This window comes from Megalobrama amblycephala, linkage group LG2 (assembly GCF_018812025.1).
Source record: "Megalobrama amblycephala isolate DHTTF-2021 linkage group LG2, ASM1881202v1, whole genome shotgun sequence".
Taxonomy (NCBI): Eukaryota; Metazoa; Chordata; class Actinopteri; order Cypriniformes; family Xenocyprididae; genus Megalobrama; species Megalobrama amblycephala.
Window position 1 is genome coordinate 11,859,326 of NC_063045.1, and position 17,421 is coordinate 11,876,746.

At 37.6% G+C, this 17,421-nt stretch overlaps 2 protein-coding genes across 4 annotated transcripts in view; one reads left to right on the forward strand and one right to left on the reverse strand.

Annotated features, from left to right (window-relative positions):
- Window positions 1-17,421, forward strand: part of LOC125263625 (centromere protein P) — a 64,784-nt gene that overhangs the window by 46,900 nt on the left and 463 nt on the right. For all 3 annotated transcript variants that reach the window (XM_048182678.1, XM_048182677.1, XM_048182679.1), the window contains exons 7-8: window positions 16,982-17,061; window positions 17,252-17,343. In XM_048182678.1, the coding sequence (XP_048038635.1) occupies window positions 16,982-17,061; window positions 17,252-17,343 (172 nt within the window). The remainder of the gene's footprint in view (window positions 1-16,981; window positions 17,062-17,251; window positions 17,344-17,421) is intronic.
- Window positions 443-10,389, reverse strand: ecm2 (extracellular matrix protein 2, female organ and adipocyte specific). Its single transcript, XM_048182672.1, has 10 exons — window positions 9,956-10,389; window positions 7,373-7,631; window positions 5,460-5,648; window positions 4,663-5,352; window positions 4,339-4,454; window positions 3,019-3,154; window positions 2,700-2,857; window positions 2,261-2,400; window positions 1,589-1,915; window positions 443-1,266 (listed from the first exon to the last, which is right to left on the reverse strand). Exons 2-10 carry the CDS (start codon window positions 7,620-7,622, stop codon window positions 1,098-1,100), a joined length of 2,175 nt encoding a protein of 724 aa, XP_048038629.1. The 5' UTR covers window positions 7,623-7,631; window positions 9,956-10,389; the 3' UTR covers window positions 443-1,097.

Genomic DNA, 17,421 nt, shown 5'->3' on the forward strand with positions numbered 1-17,421 from the left:
AAAATAAAAATAAACAAAAGCCGTGTGACTAGCACTGAATCATGGGTAAATTCATGGAAAGATTCTGAGATGATCCCCCTTCCAGGCTTCTTTTGTTTATTCTTTCCTCTCATTTTAGTTGTAGTCTAAAATCAGTGAAAACCCCAATTCAACCTCAGAAGCATTTTTCAGTAATCGTCCACATTTCACTGGCTATGATGTAGTGAGAACTCGGAATCTTAGAAGGATCTTAGAAGGAGCGGAAGACTATGATGTCATAGTCAGATCATTTTCAGGGGTCATTAATGTGCTTCAGTCTGCAGCGATTCCATTTGCACAGTACTTCTGTTGAACGTTTATAGATCGCAGATGGTACTGAGATATTTTAAGAAAGAAGTTTTAGGAAATCTGTTTATGTGATAGCCTAATTTAACTCTTACTTTTGGATAAAATTAGTGAAAAATACATTGGAAATTGTTTTATTGAAGCTGTATTGATTTTCCCACTGAATTCTGAACTAAGCAAATACATATATAATTTGTGGTCACTTAAATGACTTGAACCATGTAGATATCTTTCAATTATTCATCACAGTTCAATCAGTAGTACACGTCCTTATTGGTCCTGTCTTAGTAGAAAAATGCATTATGTAAGCAGGTTGATTTTGGCTGCCTTCTTTTATAAACACTTAAGAAAAACTATGCATCCTGTTTTTCTTCACTACGACAGACAAACTTAATACTGTTATGACAAGAATCAGATACATCTCAACATAGAATACAAAGTTATAGTCTGCAACTTTTTTCTTCTTTAAGTATTATACAGTTGATCCATGCATCCTACAAAAACACGTCTAGACAGGTACGAACAACGGCAGCATTCTGCCATGATCCATCATGTTTCGTCCTATCTTGACTTTTAAGTGGAGGCTTATAAAATCTAATAAAACAAGACAGAAAGTAAACATGCCGAACAGAGATTCAATGCAAGAATTGCCTCTGGTAGCAATTTTTTGGGACAAAAACTTTTTTCATGATAACTGCACGTTTCACAGGAATCAAATTAGGTTTATGTTTATTGTCTTTAGTGGTTTATAATAGTAGTAGACAAGCTTACAGTTACTTAATCTTCTGAGGCTTTAAAACAACACTAGAGTAGGAGCGGACGCAGGAGAAAGCCGTGGGTGGGATTTTCCGTGGGTCAAGGAAATTGTTCTCGAGGCGAAGAGCAACTAGATGAGAGTCATCGTCATTCAAGGGGTCGCAAATGGCGTCTTCTGAAATATGCCTGTTGGACGAAAAATGTAACAATCTCAAAGTTCTCCTAATGTTGCAAAAATCACTTCGAAATTTCCTATATTAACTATCTATATTTTCAGGAAAAGTATCTTGGATTAACTTTCTTTTTTATTTGTATTAAGCATGCATTAAAATTAAAACAGTTATTTGCCAACTGAAAAGGAAAATGAACTTGTTTCAAGATAAATTGTCTGGAATCAATTTTTAATATTTTACATAACTAAATTTATCTGGTTTTTGTTCTCTCTCTGTTTGTATATATATATATCAGGAAATGATGACAAACTAGACATGCTACTCTAGCAGTGTACCTTATTTTGTTGTTGTTAAGTCGTAGGAAATGTAATGTTGTCATCTCATTAATTCCCATGGGAATAGACGTAAGCTGGTTATGGTCTAGACAGAGTTCAGTCATAGTGTTGAAGGTGCCAAAAAATGACTCTGGCTCAACAGCGTCGCCATCCAGCTTGTTGTAAGAGAGGTAGAGGTACTCAAGCCCAGGCTCCATGTGTGCAAACACGTATCCTGGAATGCGTTCAATCTGATTCCCGGCCAAAACCAGATGAACCAGCGATTTTGGCAGGAAGGATGGAACCAGGTAGAATTTGTTGTGCGAGAGATCTATAGATTCCAGGTTCCTTTTAGATACAGTGGAAAAAAGTAGAATAAGAGATCATGTGTTTGAAAACCAAAAAAAAAAAAAAAAAACAGAAAAGGTTTTTCACTTCTAGAAACTTTTCAAGAAAGTTCTTCCAAAGGACAACTGTTGCACCACTTTAGCATGCAATATTTCAGTGCAAAAACTTATTAACTAATCACCCACAATCCAGTAGAACCAGAGGCTAAATGAGCTAAAATGTCACCTGTTTCAATTTAGTCTTCAAATTAGTTATTAATATGCAAATTGAGCTTAAAATAGAACAAAAGTGGACAACATTTGCCTAAATATTGGTTTCATTGTTAACATTGTTGAGGACACGTACCTGTGATTGATCCAGGCTAAAGGCGCAATACTCGACTCATCTAACTTATTATGTCGTAGCACAACAACGTTGATGTTTGTGGTGTGGTTGAATGCTGTTTCAGAGATTTCTTCAATCAGATTGTTTTCAAGGTACAATTCCTAAACATCAAAGAGATTATAAAGTAAATTATGCAGTTTGCTTCATTGAATACAGTTTTTACTTGACAAAGCAATTAAGTTTGACTTGAGCAGCTTTAAATTACTTTGTGGTAAAGTTGTGGTGTTGGTTTGCCATAATTGCTGTTTTAGCGCCACTGGTTTCCCACAGGTACTGTAAAACCAATGCTGATTTGTTGCCCACAAATTTGTAGCGAACAAGATTGTTTGACTAAGTCATGGGTTTCTTTATTTCTTGATGTTCCTTGACTTCAGAATAGTTCTCTATTTTCAAAACTCACCAGTAGAGATGCAGGTAGGCCCTGAGGAATGGTACGGAAATGGTTTCTGCTTAGCCGAAGGTAAGTCAGCTCTTTGAGGGGCTTAAAGGCCTGTGGATGGACGTTACCTTCACTGAGCAAGTTCCCCTCCATTTCCAAAGTAACCAGGCTGCTGAGACCTTCCAGGAATTATGAAGCAATTTGTGAAAATATTGTGTTTTCATAGTACAACATTAGGTAAGGAACATCATGCTAGTATTAGCTGATTAAATGTCAGCCTTTTTTAGATGTTCCGCTTATGCTAACCTTTCTACATAGCAAGTTTTTGTAACTGTTTTACCTTCAAAGCTGTTTTCCTCAATTTCTTTTAGATTGTTCTCATTCATCTTAAGCTCCTGGAGTGTTGATGGGAGCTCAGAGGGAATTTGTTCCAGAAGGTTTCCATCCATATACAGGCGAGACAGGAATTTAAGACCCTAAAAAGAAAGTTACATAAAAAGCACATCATTAATCTTTAGGTGCGAAAAAATAAAGGTCATATACAATATGCTTTCGAATCCTTCACTGAAAGTTTTCCACTTTGGTTTTCTCACAATGCCTTGGATACTTAGTTGTGCAGACATGTATGTTTTTGTTTGTGATGCATATGATTTCATGGTTATCAATCCCTAAGCTGACTAAACGAGCAGTTGTTTGGACTCCATATGCCATATCGCTATCATATATATCTGATTGTAACTCCAAGTACACACAGTCTGGGTACTGTATATATACTATTTTTTTTTCTTTTCAAAAACTTCACTATTTGTTTCAGATGCTGGGCATATTTCTACTGGTTAGAACCCAGTGAAAATAGGAGAGACTAGCATAGCATACCCTGTTGTTTCTCTTGAACACATGCCATGGAATTTTGTTTTTATTTGAAAGGCTGTGCAAAAAAAGCATGGCTAAAAGTGTCAAGTACAAGTGGGTATAAGTGTTTATATTAGAGCAAGAGTTGTTAAACTTCTGTAAGAGCCATATGGCTATGAACAGAACAGAGTGAAACATTGGAGAAAGCCGTGTAGTCTGTCAGGTTTGCAGATGGTACTGTTTTTGCACGGCTTCAAACCATTATGGAAGAAACATTTGCTTCTCTAATCTACCTAAAGTTCAGCTGGAAGTCATGACGTAATGTTCATATGAATTTCTGAACAAGAGGCAGTCATATTGGGTCTGTTTTGTCAACAGGCAGATTTTACATTTTTTATTTTCTCTACATTAAGCAGACTTTTCCATCAACGTTATGTGATAGTAGCTATTTCTTTGCAGCCTTGGTCAAATGCCTTCCAGATTGTCAAGATCATTATTGGCAACATTTAAGGCTCTTTTTTTTTGGCACTTTAAGGTCAGTTTACATCAAGTTTGATACAACTAAATGGCATGAACATGCACAATATTTACACCATTTTTTGCACCACAGCTGTTCAGTCTACCAAATGTGTGGTGCTAATGTGTGAAACATGAATGTTTCCATCATCGAAACAATTGCAAATTTGACTAGGCAAGAAAATTGCAGTTGGATTATTTCAGAGGTCAGATTATTTTTGTTCTCTTCAAAAGAAAAAGTTTGTGTTTATTGCTAATGTAAGTATGCAGTAAACTTGTATTTTTCACTTACTTTAAATGCTTGTGGGTCAATGCCAGAGGACAAGATTTTGTTTTTCCCAAAGTCAATCCATTCTAGGTTGGGAATGCCATTGAATGCTCCAGCGGGGATGGTTTTGATTTCATTGCCTGTAATTTCATAATGCATGACAAGTTATCAAAATCAGCCTTACTGAGATCTGTATACATGGACATGGACTGTGTATACACTGGCATTTGTACTGATTTAGGCTTAATTTCTTGCATGTGTCTTAGATAAGTGATCTAAGTTCTGTTGCAGTGCCTGTATCTCTTTACGACCTGTAAAGGGGTTATCTGGGGATGCGGCCTTCCTCACCCTGTAGGCTGAGTGATTTGAGCTCAGGGATGGACAGTGGAGGAATACCCGTCAGTTTAGCATTTTCACAGGTGACAGTGACATCAGAAATCGAACAACCTGGAGGCAGCAATGTGGTTACCATCTCAGACTCCTCCTCAATTACTTCTGGTTCCTCTTCACCTGGTTCAGTTGGCTCTTGGAGAGCTAAGAGAGGAGGACCTGCTGCTCTCGTTGGTGGCACTGGTGGCATTTGAAAAACGTCTCCCCTCAACCAAACCACGTCCTCATCTTCAGTGGCCTCGTCCCCACGGAGTCCTTCCTGGGCACGTTCGGCTGCTTCCTCCAGAGCTCTCATCATCTCTTTTTGCTCCATCTCTAGCCTACGAGCCCTGTCTTCTTCGGCCTTCCTGTGTTCTTCCGTCCTTCTCTTCCTCTCTTCTGCCGCCACTCTTTCCTCTTCCTCCTCTCGTAGCCTCCTTTGCTCTTCCTCTTTTTCTCTAGCATCTTTGGCCTCTTTTAACTTTCTCTGTCTTTTGGCTTCGTCTTTCTTCTGCTTCTTTCTCTGCTTGCGTTCAGCATCTTTTTTGCGAATTCGTTCCTCTTCGTTCTTTTTTTGTATGTCTTTCTGGCTTTGTGATATTCTAGTATTGTGCTCGTCGAGATCATTGGGAAGAGGAGAGTCACCAGAGTACTCGGCGACGTTGACAACTGAAACCATGGAAATTGTGCATTTATAAGATAAGGAGAGATCAAACATAACAATTAATTTATAACATATGCTGGCGGACAGTGCTAATTCCATGCTTTGTTTAAACCTGGGTCGATGCAAATTGGGCAGCACTCTCCGATTCGTTGAAATTTGAGTTGGCACCGTAGGGCAGGACACAGTATTTGGTCGCACACCACCTCACCGCTGGAACACAGGCAATTCACGCATGGCTTCGGTGACCACACTGTTTTATCATACATGGTGATGCCTCGAAATACACAGTGCTCTGTTTTTCCTGGAATAGTTATACAAACAATAAAGAAACTCAGAAATGTGATTGATTTCTGCTTACTAATGCAAAACAGTACAAAATTAAATTGAGGTGAAGTTTTCGAAATGTTGCAATGTAGTCATTGCAAAGAATCATTTCTAAACAACAAATCTCTTGTGAATCAGTTTGATTCATTTTAATTTTGGTTTTCCCAGGATACCTTGAAAATGTTCAAGGCTGTCACTTTGATCATGTTAAAGGGTGAAAAAATGAAAATTGTGTCATTAATTACTCACCCTCATGTTATTCCACACCCGTATAACCTTCGTTCATGTTCAGAACACAAATTAAGATGGCTCAGTGAAGCCTGCATTGACAGCAAGTTTATTCAAATGCCCAGAAAGGTACTAAAAAGAATACTTTTTGTGCACCAAAAAAAACAAAATAACGACTTTATTCAACAATATCTAGTGATGGCCGATTTGAAACACTGCTTCATGAAGCTACGAATCTCTTGTTTTGAATCAGTGGTTTGGAGCGTGAAAGTCATGTGATTTCAGTAAACGAGGCTTTGTACATCACAAGTGTTTCAACATTTCTTCATAACATTAAGGTTGAACCACTGTAGTCACATGAACTGTTTTAAATATGTTTTTAGTAGCTTTCTGGGTGTTTGAAAGTGCTTGCTGTCAGTGGAGGCCTCACCGAGCCATCGGATTTTAACAAAAATATCTTAATTTGTTCCGAAGATGAACGAAGGTCTTACGGGTTTGGAACGACACGAGGGTGAGTAATTAATGACAGATTTTTTGAGTGAACTAACCCTTTAATGTGATTAATTATTTATTTAAAATGTGAGTCATAAAAAAATAATTAACTTAAAAAAATGCATTGATTGGCAACAGAAGCCACATTATGCATGTACAGGGCTGTTCGACGATTTTGTAAGCTAACATGCCTGTTAAGGACCATCTGGCCCAATTTTTCATCCAATGCGTATAATCTGGCTGTAAAATGGCTATATATTATCAGCCACAACACTGTTTTCCACATGGCAAATATGTATGCGCTTCTATCTACATTCTCAAGTTACAGAGATCTTAGCAGTTTAAAATGGTGTACACATGCTAGCAATAGAGTAGTAAAATGTGTCTACTGGGAAGTAGTGTTTTTTCTTTTGTTTTAATAGGGTCTTACTGACCACATTTGTGCTGTTCTTCTGATTTTTACAGATCTGTTATTGACATTAATGCTAAAGACACTTACACAGTGTGTTGGTGGTATCATCCATGCTTTTGCTGTGGCGCAACTGAATGTTTGTGTTTTGCGAATTGCAGGGTCACACTGTCACATGTTGCCAGTGTATAATCATGTGGTCAGAGTTCAGTCCTGACCCTTACCACCCTGGGCAGAATGGTCATGTACTAAGCCATGTCAACTAACCACTCTGTTCCAAACCCCAGTAGGGCAATTTGAAGACTCTCAATGTATACTTGATTTTTTTATGGCTTTTTTGAGTAACTTTCATTGCGTAATGACAGCGAAACACACACACACACACTGGATCTATATATTACAAAAAAATGTGTTTATGAAAACAGTAAAAGTTGGCATCAGCTATTAATTGTCAAATTATGTTATATTCACTTGTATATGAAGAACACAACTGGCTTAATTACCTAATTTAAATTACAAATAGTTCATAGCTTGACAAACTACAGTTTCAAAGTAGCTTTTCCAACACTGACCTGCAGTCACTTCGTAGTTTGGCTTTGGCTCTTTTGTGTTTTTGTAAGATTCAATGAAAATAGATCCATCTTGTCCATTGCTTTCTGGCGATCTTCCCTGCTGCAAGGCGATAGTAGACGTCTGTTTTCTTGCTCGTTTTGGTCCAACACCTCGTCTTCTACCTCGTGCCAAGAGACGTCTCTGATCTTTTGCAAGGCTGAAGGTCAGACAGGCGAAGAGTGACAGTGCCAGAATCAGGTTTAGTCTCATGGCTGAAACCTGTGGGATAAAACACAGAGGCATCTCAGCCCTACCTGTTCCTCATATAACTCTGTTAATGTATACTGTCTGCGTACACATTTCCATAATGATAAGTTACGGCATCACAGGTGATCCAGCCTCTAACAGCTTGACCCTGGAAAGCCAGACAGCTTTGAAGGAATAGCAGCCTTTAACACCTTTACTGTAAAAGAGTAAAACTGTTATTTAGGTGTGTGATGAGTGGTGTTTAGAGGACTGCAGGAGGTTATAAGTATTATGTTTAAATGTAACAATCATAGCACAGATTTTCATAAGAACAGACCTGGTCTTGATGACACTCATGCTCTCAGGTTGTCTCATTTACACAAATTGGTTCTTTCGAAAAGTTTGTATAAATTATGTCATCACATCAGTGGCTCCAGATATTCCAGTGTGCCATATCAAATGATCTAAAACCTTCCAGTAAAGCCATATGTGCGCAGATATTGCTATTTATTATGGTTTTATTCATAGGTTTTATGGTCAGTTCAATCAGTTCAGTTTGTTGCAGTCACAAATCAGCTCATTAGAACCTAAATCTAATTTACATGACATATAAATATATATGTTTTCCTTGGAAAAATCATTTTGTGGAATGGTAACAGAAACGTTATGCTGTGTTGAAAACTTTAAAGGATTAGTTCACTTTAAAATGACTTTCTTCTTTCTGATGAACACAATCAGAGATATATTAATAAATATCTTGAAGCACCCAAGCTTTATAATGGCAATGAGCGGGATCAACGAGTATGAGCTGAAGAAAGTACCTCCATCCACGTCCATCCACAAATCCTTTATAAAATCCTTCTGAAGCGAAGTGATGCGTTTGTGTAAAAAAAAAAAAAAACATATTTAACAAGTTATGAAGTGAAATATCTAGCTTCCGCCATCCGTATTTAACTTATTAAGAAAGTGTAAAACTCTTGCAGTTCAAAACGCTTGCGTTACGTCCTACACCTTCCCTATTCAACTTACGGAAAAAACTTAACTGACGCAATGCCAGTTTACACTTTCTTCAGAAGTTGAATATGAAAGGTGGACTGGTAGAAACTAGATATTTTACTTCATAACTTGTTAAATATTGATACAAGTTGTTTTTTTTTACACAAACGCATCGTTTCGCTTCAGAAGGCCTTTATTAACCCCCCGGAGCCGTGTGGTGTACGTTTATGATGGATGGATGTGGATGGAGACACTTTCTTCAGCTCATACACCTTGGTATCACTTACTGCCATTATAAAGCTTGGATGCGTCAGGATATTAATTAGTATTTCTCCGATTGTGTTCATCAGAAAGAAGAAAGTCATATACACCTCCTTTAAATCTGGTAGTAATTTCCTAATGGTGAACAAATTAGAATGGTAATGAAATTTTTATTATTTTGTTATTAGTTTAAATTTACATTTGAATTATTAGAGGAATGGAAAGTCTTTACACTTTGAACTTTCAGAATAGTGAACAAATTATTAGTCTAAAATATATTATTTCAGTGAATTGGTTGAGTCATTTCATAAGACTATAACTACCGTTTAATTAATAGTGATTATAGTCAATTCAGTCACTTTTTTTTTTTACAAATCTGCTACTTGCTTGTCACAAAATTTGAAGTGCTTGCAGATGAAAAGCCAAGCCAGAAGAGGAAAAGATGACAACACAGTTTACCCAGACTTACAGTAATGGGAAACAAGAATAAAATCAACAGCTGAGCAATGCTGATATGTGTGCAGAGGGTGTCTACAAACGTCAATCCGACCCTCAGGCAAAGTCATACGGTTAGCATTAAATCAGAGCTGCGGTGAGATGGAGAGAAAAAAAAGAAATATATACGAGGGGGGAAAGCGTTTTAATTAAGCACTTTAGGATGACCAGGCTCAGATGGAAAGAATCTATAAAGCCTACAGCTTAGACAGAGAACGAGAGGGGCGAAATATACTGCCATGAGTAAAAACATCCCGGAGGGGCGTGCATGATACGGGGTCCCCCTCTCTCAGCACTGTAATGAAAACCAGGTACAGTAAAGCAATAATTTTTTTTTACAGTCCTGCAGCTGTGTCTTTGTGCTTCAGCGATGAGACGGATGTATTTCAGAAGACGTTTGTCGTCACTCCAGATGCAAACATCTCAAAGTTCAGTGGAGATGTTCCAAACTGCATGCAAAGAAAAGTTTTCATCTATAAACCCATATAAATGTGACATGCACCCCGCAGACGGAAGAAGAAAACAATTAGTGTTGTACAAAAAGTGTTTTACGAGAGTACTGAGGGTGAGAGCTGAAAGAGAGGAGAGAGACGTTTGTACGTTACCACTGGTTTCGGGCGGTTTTGTGAGGCCAAATATTTCCGCTCTTTCCCCAAAAGCTGTGGGATTTGCCAGCAACGCAAGAAGTGTGTGTGTCTGCTCCGCAGCAAGAAGGCTGATAAATGTCAAAAACAGACAGGGGCTGCTCTAGCGTTTAGTCGGGACTCGCTCGGGCAGAACTTCTCCAGTTCTGTCTCTGAAAGATTCAGGCAAATGAGGGTCGTGACAAGATACTGCCTCTCTCAGGCGAAAGAACTTGGTGATTTTGTGTGTCCTAATTACTAGGCTACTATGTGTACTATACTCAAACAGAGAGGTGGCATCTGGCTTGTCATTACCACCTCTGTAAAAGCATTGTGTGAATGCAGAAAACGGGCTAAACATTATAGCTTGAATGAGCTGATCAGAGGGTGTCTGGACTGGTTTTCAGGCGTTTCTGGACGGGTTTTCAAGCTGTATTGGTCGACCCCCTACTGCCCAATGAGACAGTCCCATCTCGCGTTTCAGAGGGTGGGCGCATTGAGCTGAAAAAGATTTCATCTGTCTCGCCCTTCCAGTTTTGCACACGAAGTGGTCATGGTCAAGCAGTTGTGTGCTATATTTAGATTGGTAAGCTCAAAAGTTTCCCTGTAAAATCTAATGTCCATTATTTCATTTTTATGCCTCAAAAGAAGGATATGTTAAGACAATTAGTATCTTGGTATAATATATGATAAAGATGAATGTGGCTGTGATTCACACAAGAAGCTGATATCAAACATTTTAGACAAAATTTGGCCAGTCAGTTTGTATATCTTTTGTCTGCCAATGAAAATATTTCCAAGGGAAGCTAATCAAGCTTTGCGTGTCACTAACTAACTGTTGTATAATAAGATTAATGAATATAAAATGTATTTGCCAGACTGTGTTCTGGACTACTTAGTGTAGTTGCACTGTTATAAATATTAAACTCTCAACAGATACACCATTGTACTTTATAAATCATTTTAGTCATTTTATCACAACATATTCAAGATCTTTTGACATTAAACAAATACAATTGTGGGCAGTAAAAACAGTTTGTTTTGACTAGAAGGTTTTTATTCATTCTCTGTAGGCGAATTGATAGATATCTAAATATGTCTTAAGAAATTATTTTTGTCATTAGGAGCTTTCACACCAAATAGTTCTAGGAACTCAGTTATAGGAACTAGCCACTAGGATAGTTCCCAGAGAACTAATTTCTCCCTGGGCCATGTTCCTGGTTGCATTCGCACCGGCAACAGGAACTCTGAAGCAGCAGACAGCAGCGTCTTTATGCCGTGATTGGAGCTGTGTTTGTTGTGTGTCGTGGGTTTCGTGATAACGGAGATAGAATGTAAACGCATAATCATAAGAGATGATATCTCCTATGATAACTTTCAGTATCGAGGCGGAGAAAAGAACACAACCCTGCAGATAACAGGTAAATGCCGTTATTGCTGTTTTATATGTTTGTGAAGTAAATATGTTTACTCGGCTTTTAAAAAATGCCGGGTACCAGTGTTTGACATGCGTTTGACCAATCAACATACACTTACGTCACTGATAGTGCTGGTTTAGACCCTACTCTGAAGTAGGAGCTAATTTAGTTCCTAGAATTAAAGGTCCCGTTCTTTGTGATCCCATGTTTCAAACTTTAGTTAGTGTGTAATGTTGTTGTTAGAGTATAAATAAAATCTGTAAAATTTTCAAGCTCAAAGTTCAATGCCAAGCAAGATATTTTATTTAACAGAAGTCCCCTACATCGAACGGCCAGTTTGGACTACATCCCTCTACTTCCTTCTTTAATTACGTCACTAAAACAGTTTTTTGACTAACCTCCGCCCACAGGAATACACAAAAAAAGGGGGCGTGGCCTTGTTGTGCTCCCACGGAGAAGAGCAAGAGTTGCGTTTGTAGAGTGTGTTTGTCGCCATGTCGTCGAAACGCTGTTATTTTCATCCCGCAGTCCAATCACCTTTGTTTGGCCTTCCCAGGGACGCTGTACTTAGAGATCAATGGTTACAATTTATGCTTAACTCGGTTCCCGAAAATTATAATCCACATGTAAAACTATGTGCAGCACTTTCCGGGCAAGGTGCGCTAAGCTGCTGTTGAATCACAACACAGGAACCGCTGGCACAATCAGAACTCGTTACGTATTTCTGAAGGAGGGACTTCATAGAACAAGGAAGTCATCAGCCCGTTTTTATGACAGTGGAAACAGCGGTATACAGATAAGTAAATTATGTGAAAAATACTGGTTTTTTTTACACGCGAAACGTGAACACATGTTATATTGCACACTATAAACACAATCAAAGCTTCAAAAAACCACGAAAAACAGGACCTTTAAAATCGTTGTTGTAAAATCAGCCAGTAGTTCTAGGAACTATGAAAAGGTTCCTCCGGTGCGAAAGCCCCTATTATTTTACTCATCACAATAACATTTTATATTTAAGATCTTTCGACATTAAACAAAGATAATGCAATTTTAGGCAGTAAAAACACTTTGTTTTGACTAAAATGTTTTTATTCATTCTCTGTAGGCAAATAGATATATCTAAATATACAGTGGGTACGGAAAGTATTCAGACCCTCTTAAATTTTTCACTCTTTGTTATATTGCAGCCATTTGCTAAAATCATTTAAGTTAATTTTTTTCCTCATTAATGTACAAACAGCACCCCGTATTTACATAAAAACACAGAATTCTTGACATTTTTGCAGATTTATTAAAAAAGAAAAACTGAAATATCACATGGTCCTACGTATTCAGACCCTTTGCTGACACACTCATATATTTAACTCAGGTGCTGTCCATTTCTTCTGATCATCCCACTTTCCGTACCCACTGTATATCTTAAGAAATTATTTTAGTCATTATTTTACTTATTTATCACAATAACATTTATATTTAAGATGGTGTTAATTTGCTGTGACTAAAAGGTTTGATTCATCTGTAGACAAATAACATCTTTTTGTGTAGTTTAATAGTGATTCATTGTGAAGATGATGCCTGAAGATTTGGAAAATCAGACAGCTGATTAAATTTAAATTGATGTTTATGAATTAAACGGTTGACGTGAAAAGGGTAGTGCAAATACTCTTTATTCTCTCAAAGGATTGACAGTTTTATGAAGAACTTTAAAGAAAATAGCCTTTAATAAGTGGAAATTACACCATCATTTTTTTTTCATGCAGATGGACTTTAATGGAGAGCAGAGTTTGAGACATTATGCCAGGGCTTTCAGAATAAAACGATCTCCAGAAATGCATTGCATTTAGGTTTTTTTTTTTTTTTTTTTTTTTTCTTTTTCTTTATGCATCTCATGAGAATCTAAATTGCAAACATATCCAACCATGGATTGAAGCTGATACACGATCAAATGCTTTGTCATTCCTTTCAACATCTCTACTAGATTAGTAGTGTAAGGGATCTAAGAGTTGTAATGTGTATGTGGGATCATTTTGAACAATATACAAGTGTTTTTTAGCAGCAGAACTGTACGTAGATGAGTTTTATGAGGTGTAGATCAAAAGAGTGTTTAACTGTAGTGTGAAATTAATGGTGTAAGATGTTTCAGCACCGTAGGATGTTTTGACTTGCCATCAGGTAATGACCGGAGCTTTGTGACTCAACCAACTGGAATGAACAGCTGCGACTGTTCACTGTTCGTAATGGCTCTGCGTGAACTTTCTTTATACATGTTCCTGGTCTTAATTGTGAATTATTCATTGGTGTACAATAATTCCATAGGAAAATTGAAGGAAAAGGGAAATGAAAGGAAATTTAAAATGAAAAGATAATCTTCATTGCTTTTTAATCAAAATAAAGTCACTTGCTCCGCCTCTGAAATGGCTTTTATTTTCAGCTGACGTCAACGAGTACTCTTATTTTTCAGTCCCATGCCTTGAAACTACCTGTCCTACAGAAACCACTCTTCGGCTTGAAGTCCCTCCCTACATTTTCTTTCAATATCCTGTTTCATCATGGAAGTAAAATGTTTTGTGAATACTACTTCATGTTGGATTCTTCATGCATTGCCGCACTTACTGTTCACATCCTGTTATGAGGGTTGGACGTTCTTCTAGTTCTGTTTGGATGTTGACTCGACTAACATGGTGCTCTTTTCTTGAAGCAGCTCACTAAAGGATGTTGAATTTAGGATGTCTTTTAAAAAATCCTTCTTTCCACAAGAGAATTCCATTGGTTAGAATGGTCTGTATAATGTCACGGACCATTTGAGATGTACTTTGAGACCCAGAAGACTCTTTCACACACATGCCTAGCACCATGATAATGTCTGTCAAAAGGCTGGACTGTATTTTTTGCATTCTTTTTCCACTGTGGTAATGTCGGTTTGCTTCAGCATCTGGTTCAGTATATTTCCTTATGGAACTTTTAACATAATGGAATATTTTATGTTGTGCCAGAGAGCTTAAGTACTCAGCAGTGGCATGTGTGTAGTCAGCGGTTTTATGTTTCTTTCCCTTTAGCTGGGTACCTCAAAATCGCCCTTGAGGCACTCAGATTAACGTTTCAGTTTTGGGTCATCCACTCTTAACAAACCTTGGTGCAAATTAAATAATGCTTTGTGTTTCTGAAACTAAACCTGCTGAAAATTCACTTGCAAGAATCTCACAATGAAGTTCCTAGAAGGAATACCAAAATTTCAGATTTTCTGATTTCTCAGCTTCATTTTTTAAACATTTCATGGGTAGACAATCCCAAAAATCCAGACAAGTATTGGCTTCCGAACAAGCCCAGAGACTCTGGTTGTTCCGTCTGGTGTTTTAATAACTGTTGACAGGGATCCGTGGGGAGTATAACATGTCGTTCCAGGATCAGACAATAGAGGTATAGAGTTCAAATAATGGTTGGGTTGTTTAAAGGATGCTAAATTAATGGCTTGGTTCAAGGAAGCCTTGAAGCCTTTGGTCAGACCTGTGTCACATTTACCGAAAACAGTGATGTCTTTTTAAATAATTGTTAAACGTAAATGCTAGTTTACCAAATAGATTCAAAAACTTTAATGTAAGAAATACAATTTATAAACAAAACATTTGCATATGCAGAGTATGATTTGTAAACGCACAAGTTTTTTTAAAAAAAGCATAATTTTAATGTTTTCCATAAGTGCTGTTAAATCTTTAACTCCATATTTTAATGGAATAAATTTGATAAATATTCTTTTGCACACTTTTCGCACAGTTGTTGAAATTAAAGTTTGTAATCAGCGATTTGCAAATAAAGGATGCAATGAATTACATAACTGAACAAAGTCAATGTGTACCTGCAAAAATAAACATTTGCAAAAATGTAAATGACTCGCTCTGAGAACGTAACAATGTTTAGTCTCTTCACAAGGCTATAAGGAACATCATAATCACAAATTCAGACAGGTTTCTTAGTGTTTACCAGAGGAAACATCAAGTTAATGGTGTAACTGACAGCATTTCCCAACTGTGTAATGTGGGAATTGGGAAAAAATTCGGGAAAGTTTTGATGTCTAATAGGAAAATCTGATGAATTTATTTAAGGGATTTGTGACGCTCGTGTTGGTTGGTGCGGTAGGCTGGTTGTGGGAAAATGTTGTGAATTATCATGTGTTTTTAATTAGCTAGTTGAAATGCAGACAAATGAGGGGTTAAATTTAAGAGTAGTTTAATTAGATGTCTTAATTTCTTATTGGACAGTTTCTCTCTGTGTTTTAATACATAATTAAGTGTAAGTAAGGCTATAATTTCTAACTGTATTTAGTGGTTTCTGCAAAAGACAGAGAGATGGAAACATTTTTCTTCCTTTATTTTATTATTTACTGTCAGCATTAAATGGTTCTGTGTATTCGATTTTCTCTTCTGTGGTTCAAAGTCTTGGAGGCATGGCTATTAAATGTCTTTAACTCACTCTAAATATTAAAAAAACACTTGGAATATTAAAGTAATAGTTCACCTAAAAATTATTATTATTACCTCATTTCATTCCAAACCTGTATATCTATATTCTTTGAAATATTCTGGACTCTTTTTCAATATAACTGAGTATGATCTTTTCAATGCATCAGTTGATCCAGTTTACAAAACTGATCTGAATGATTCATTAATGAGTCTGATTCTCAAGTTACTGTCTCAATGATCCAGTCAAAACAGTTAACAGCTCCCTGCAGTGATATCACCCTGTAGCCCAAGACTGGTTTCCCACTGAAGCTAAGCAGGGCTGAGCCTGGTTACTACCTGGATGGGACACCTCCTGGGAAAACTAGGTTGCTGCTGGAAGAGGTGTTTGTGATGCCAGCAGAGGGCGCACACCCTGTGGTCTGTGTGGGTCCTAATGCCCCAGTATAGTGATGGGGACACTATACTGTCAAAAAGCACCGTCCTTTTGATGAGACGTTAAACCGAGGTCCTGACTCTCTGTGGTCATTAAAAATCCCAGGATTTCTTTCGAACAGAGTAGGGGTGTAACCCTGACATCCTGGCCAAATTTGCCCATTGGCCTCTGTCCATCATGACCTCCTAATCATCCCCATATACTAATTGGCTTCATCACTCTGGTGTGTGGTGGGCGTTCTGGCACAATATGGCTGCCGTCGCATCATCCAGGTGGACGCTGGGGTCTTTTTCTAACAAAAGAATCATGTGAATTCATAAGAATTTAGCACTTAAATAGTATTTTGTAGTGCTTTTTGGTCATTGTGGAGCCTTGTTTACGTTCACTATATTTGAATTTTTAGTTTTCAGGATATTCTTGAAAATTCACAATTTGTGTTGCAAGTAAGCAAGCAAGAAAGCCAAACTGGTTTGGGGAATAAATAATTACATTTTTGTCCGATAAGACATCAACATTTTGTCTTCTCAGACTGTCATTTTGTTCTCAGACTGTTACTTTATTACGTAATCCTCTAATATGTAAATCTCTCCATATTTTGTTTGTTACCGGCCGGTGTTTTGGAACCAGGTTGCTGTGGGTCAGATGGAATCTGTCAGGACTTTTAATTCCTTTAACATACGAGTGGTTTGTTTGGCAGGAGAAGTACCCAGACGTGGTCAGCCTTCCAGAGGGATGCAGATCAGAGCTCATGATTATACAAAGTCCTCAACTTCCCGGGTAGGTTGCATCAGCTGAGAAAAATAAATGGAAACTGCAGTCCATAACTTTTGCTGTTTGCCTTCCGTTAGCGGCACATGTGGCATCAAGCAACTACAAGATTCCTGTACATTTATATGGTTACCATGACTGATATCTCGATATTACATACTTGAAATATGGTAAGAGTCAATGGCTGTATGTTTTTCAGGATCTCCATGACCATATTCTGGAAGATCGACGTGTCTAAGGAAGGAGTGGTAAAACCATCGCTTGAGCTCTTGCTGAAAATGACAGATCAGGGTAAGACGAGTGAAATAGATTATGTAAGGGATAATGTTGCAATTGTCTTAATTTATATTATCCTGCTTATTAAGCTTA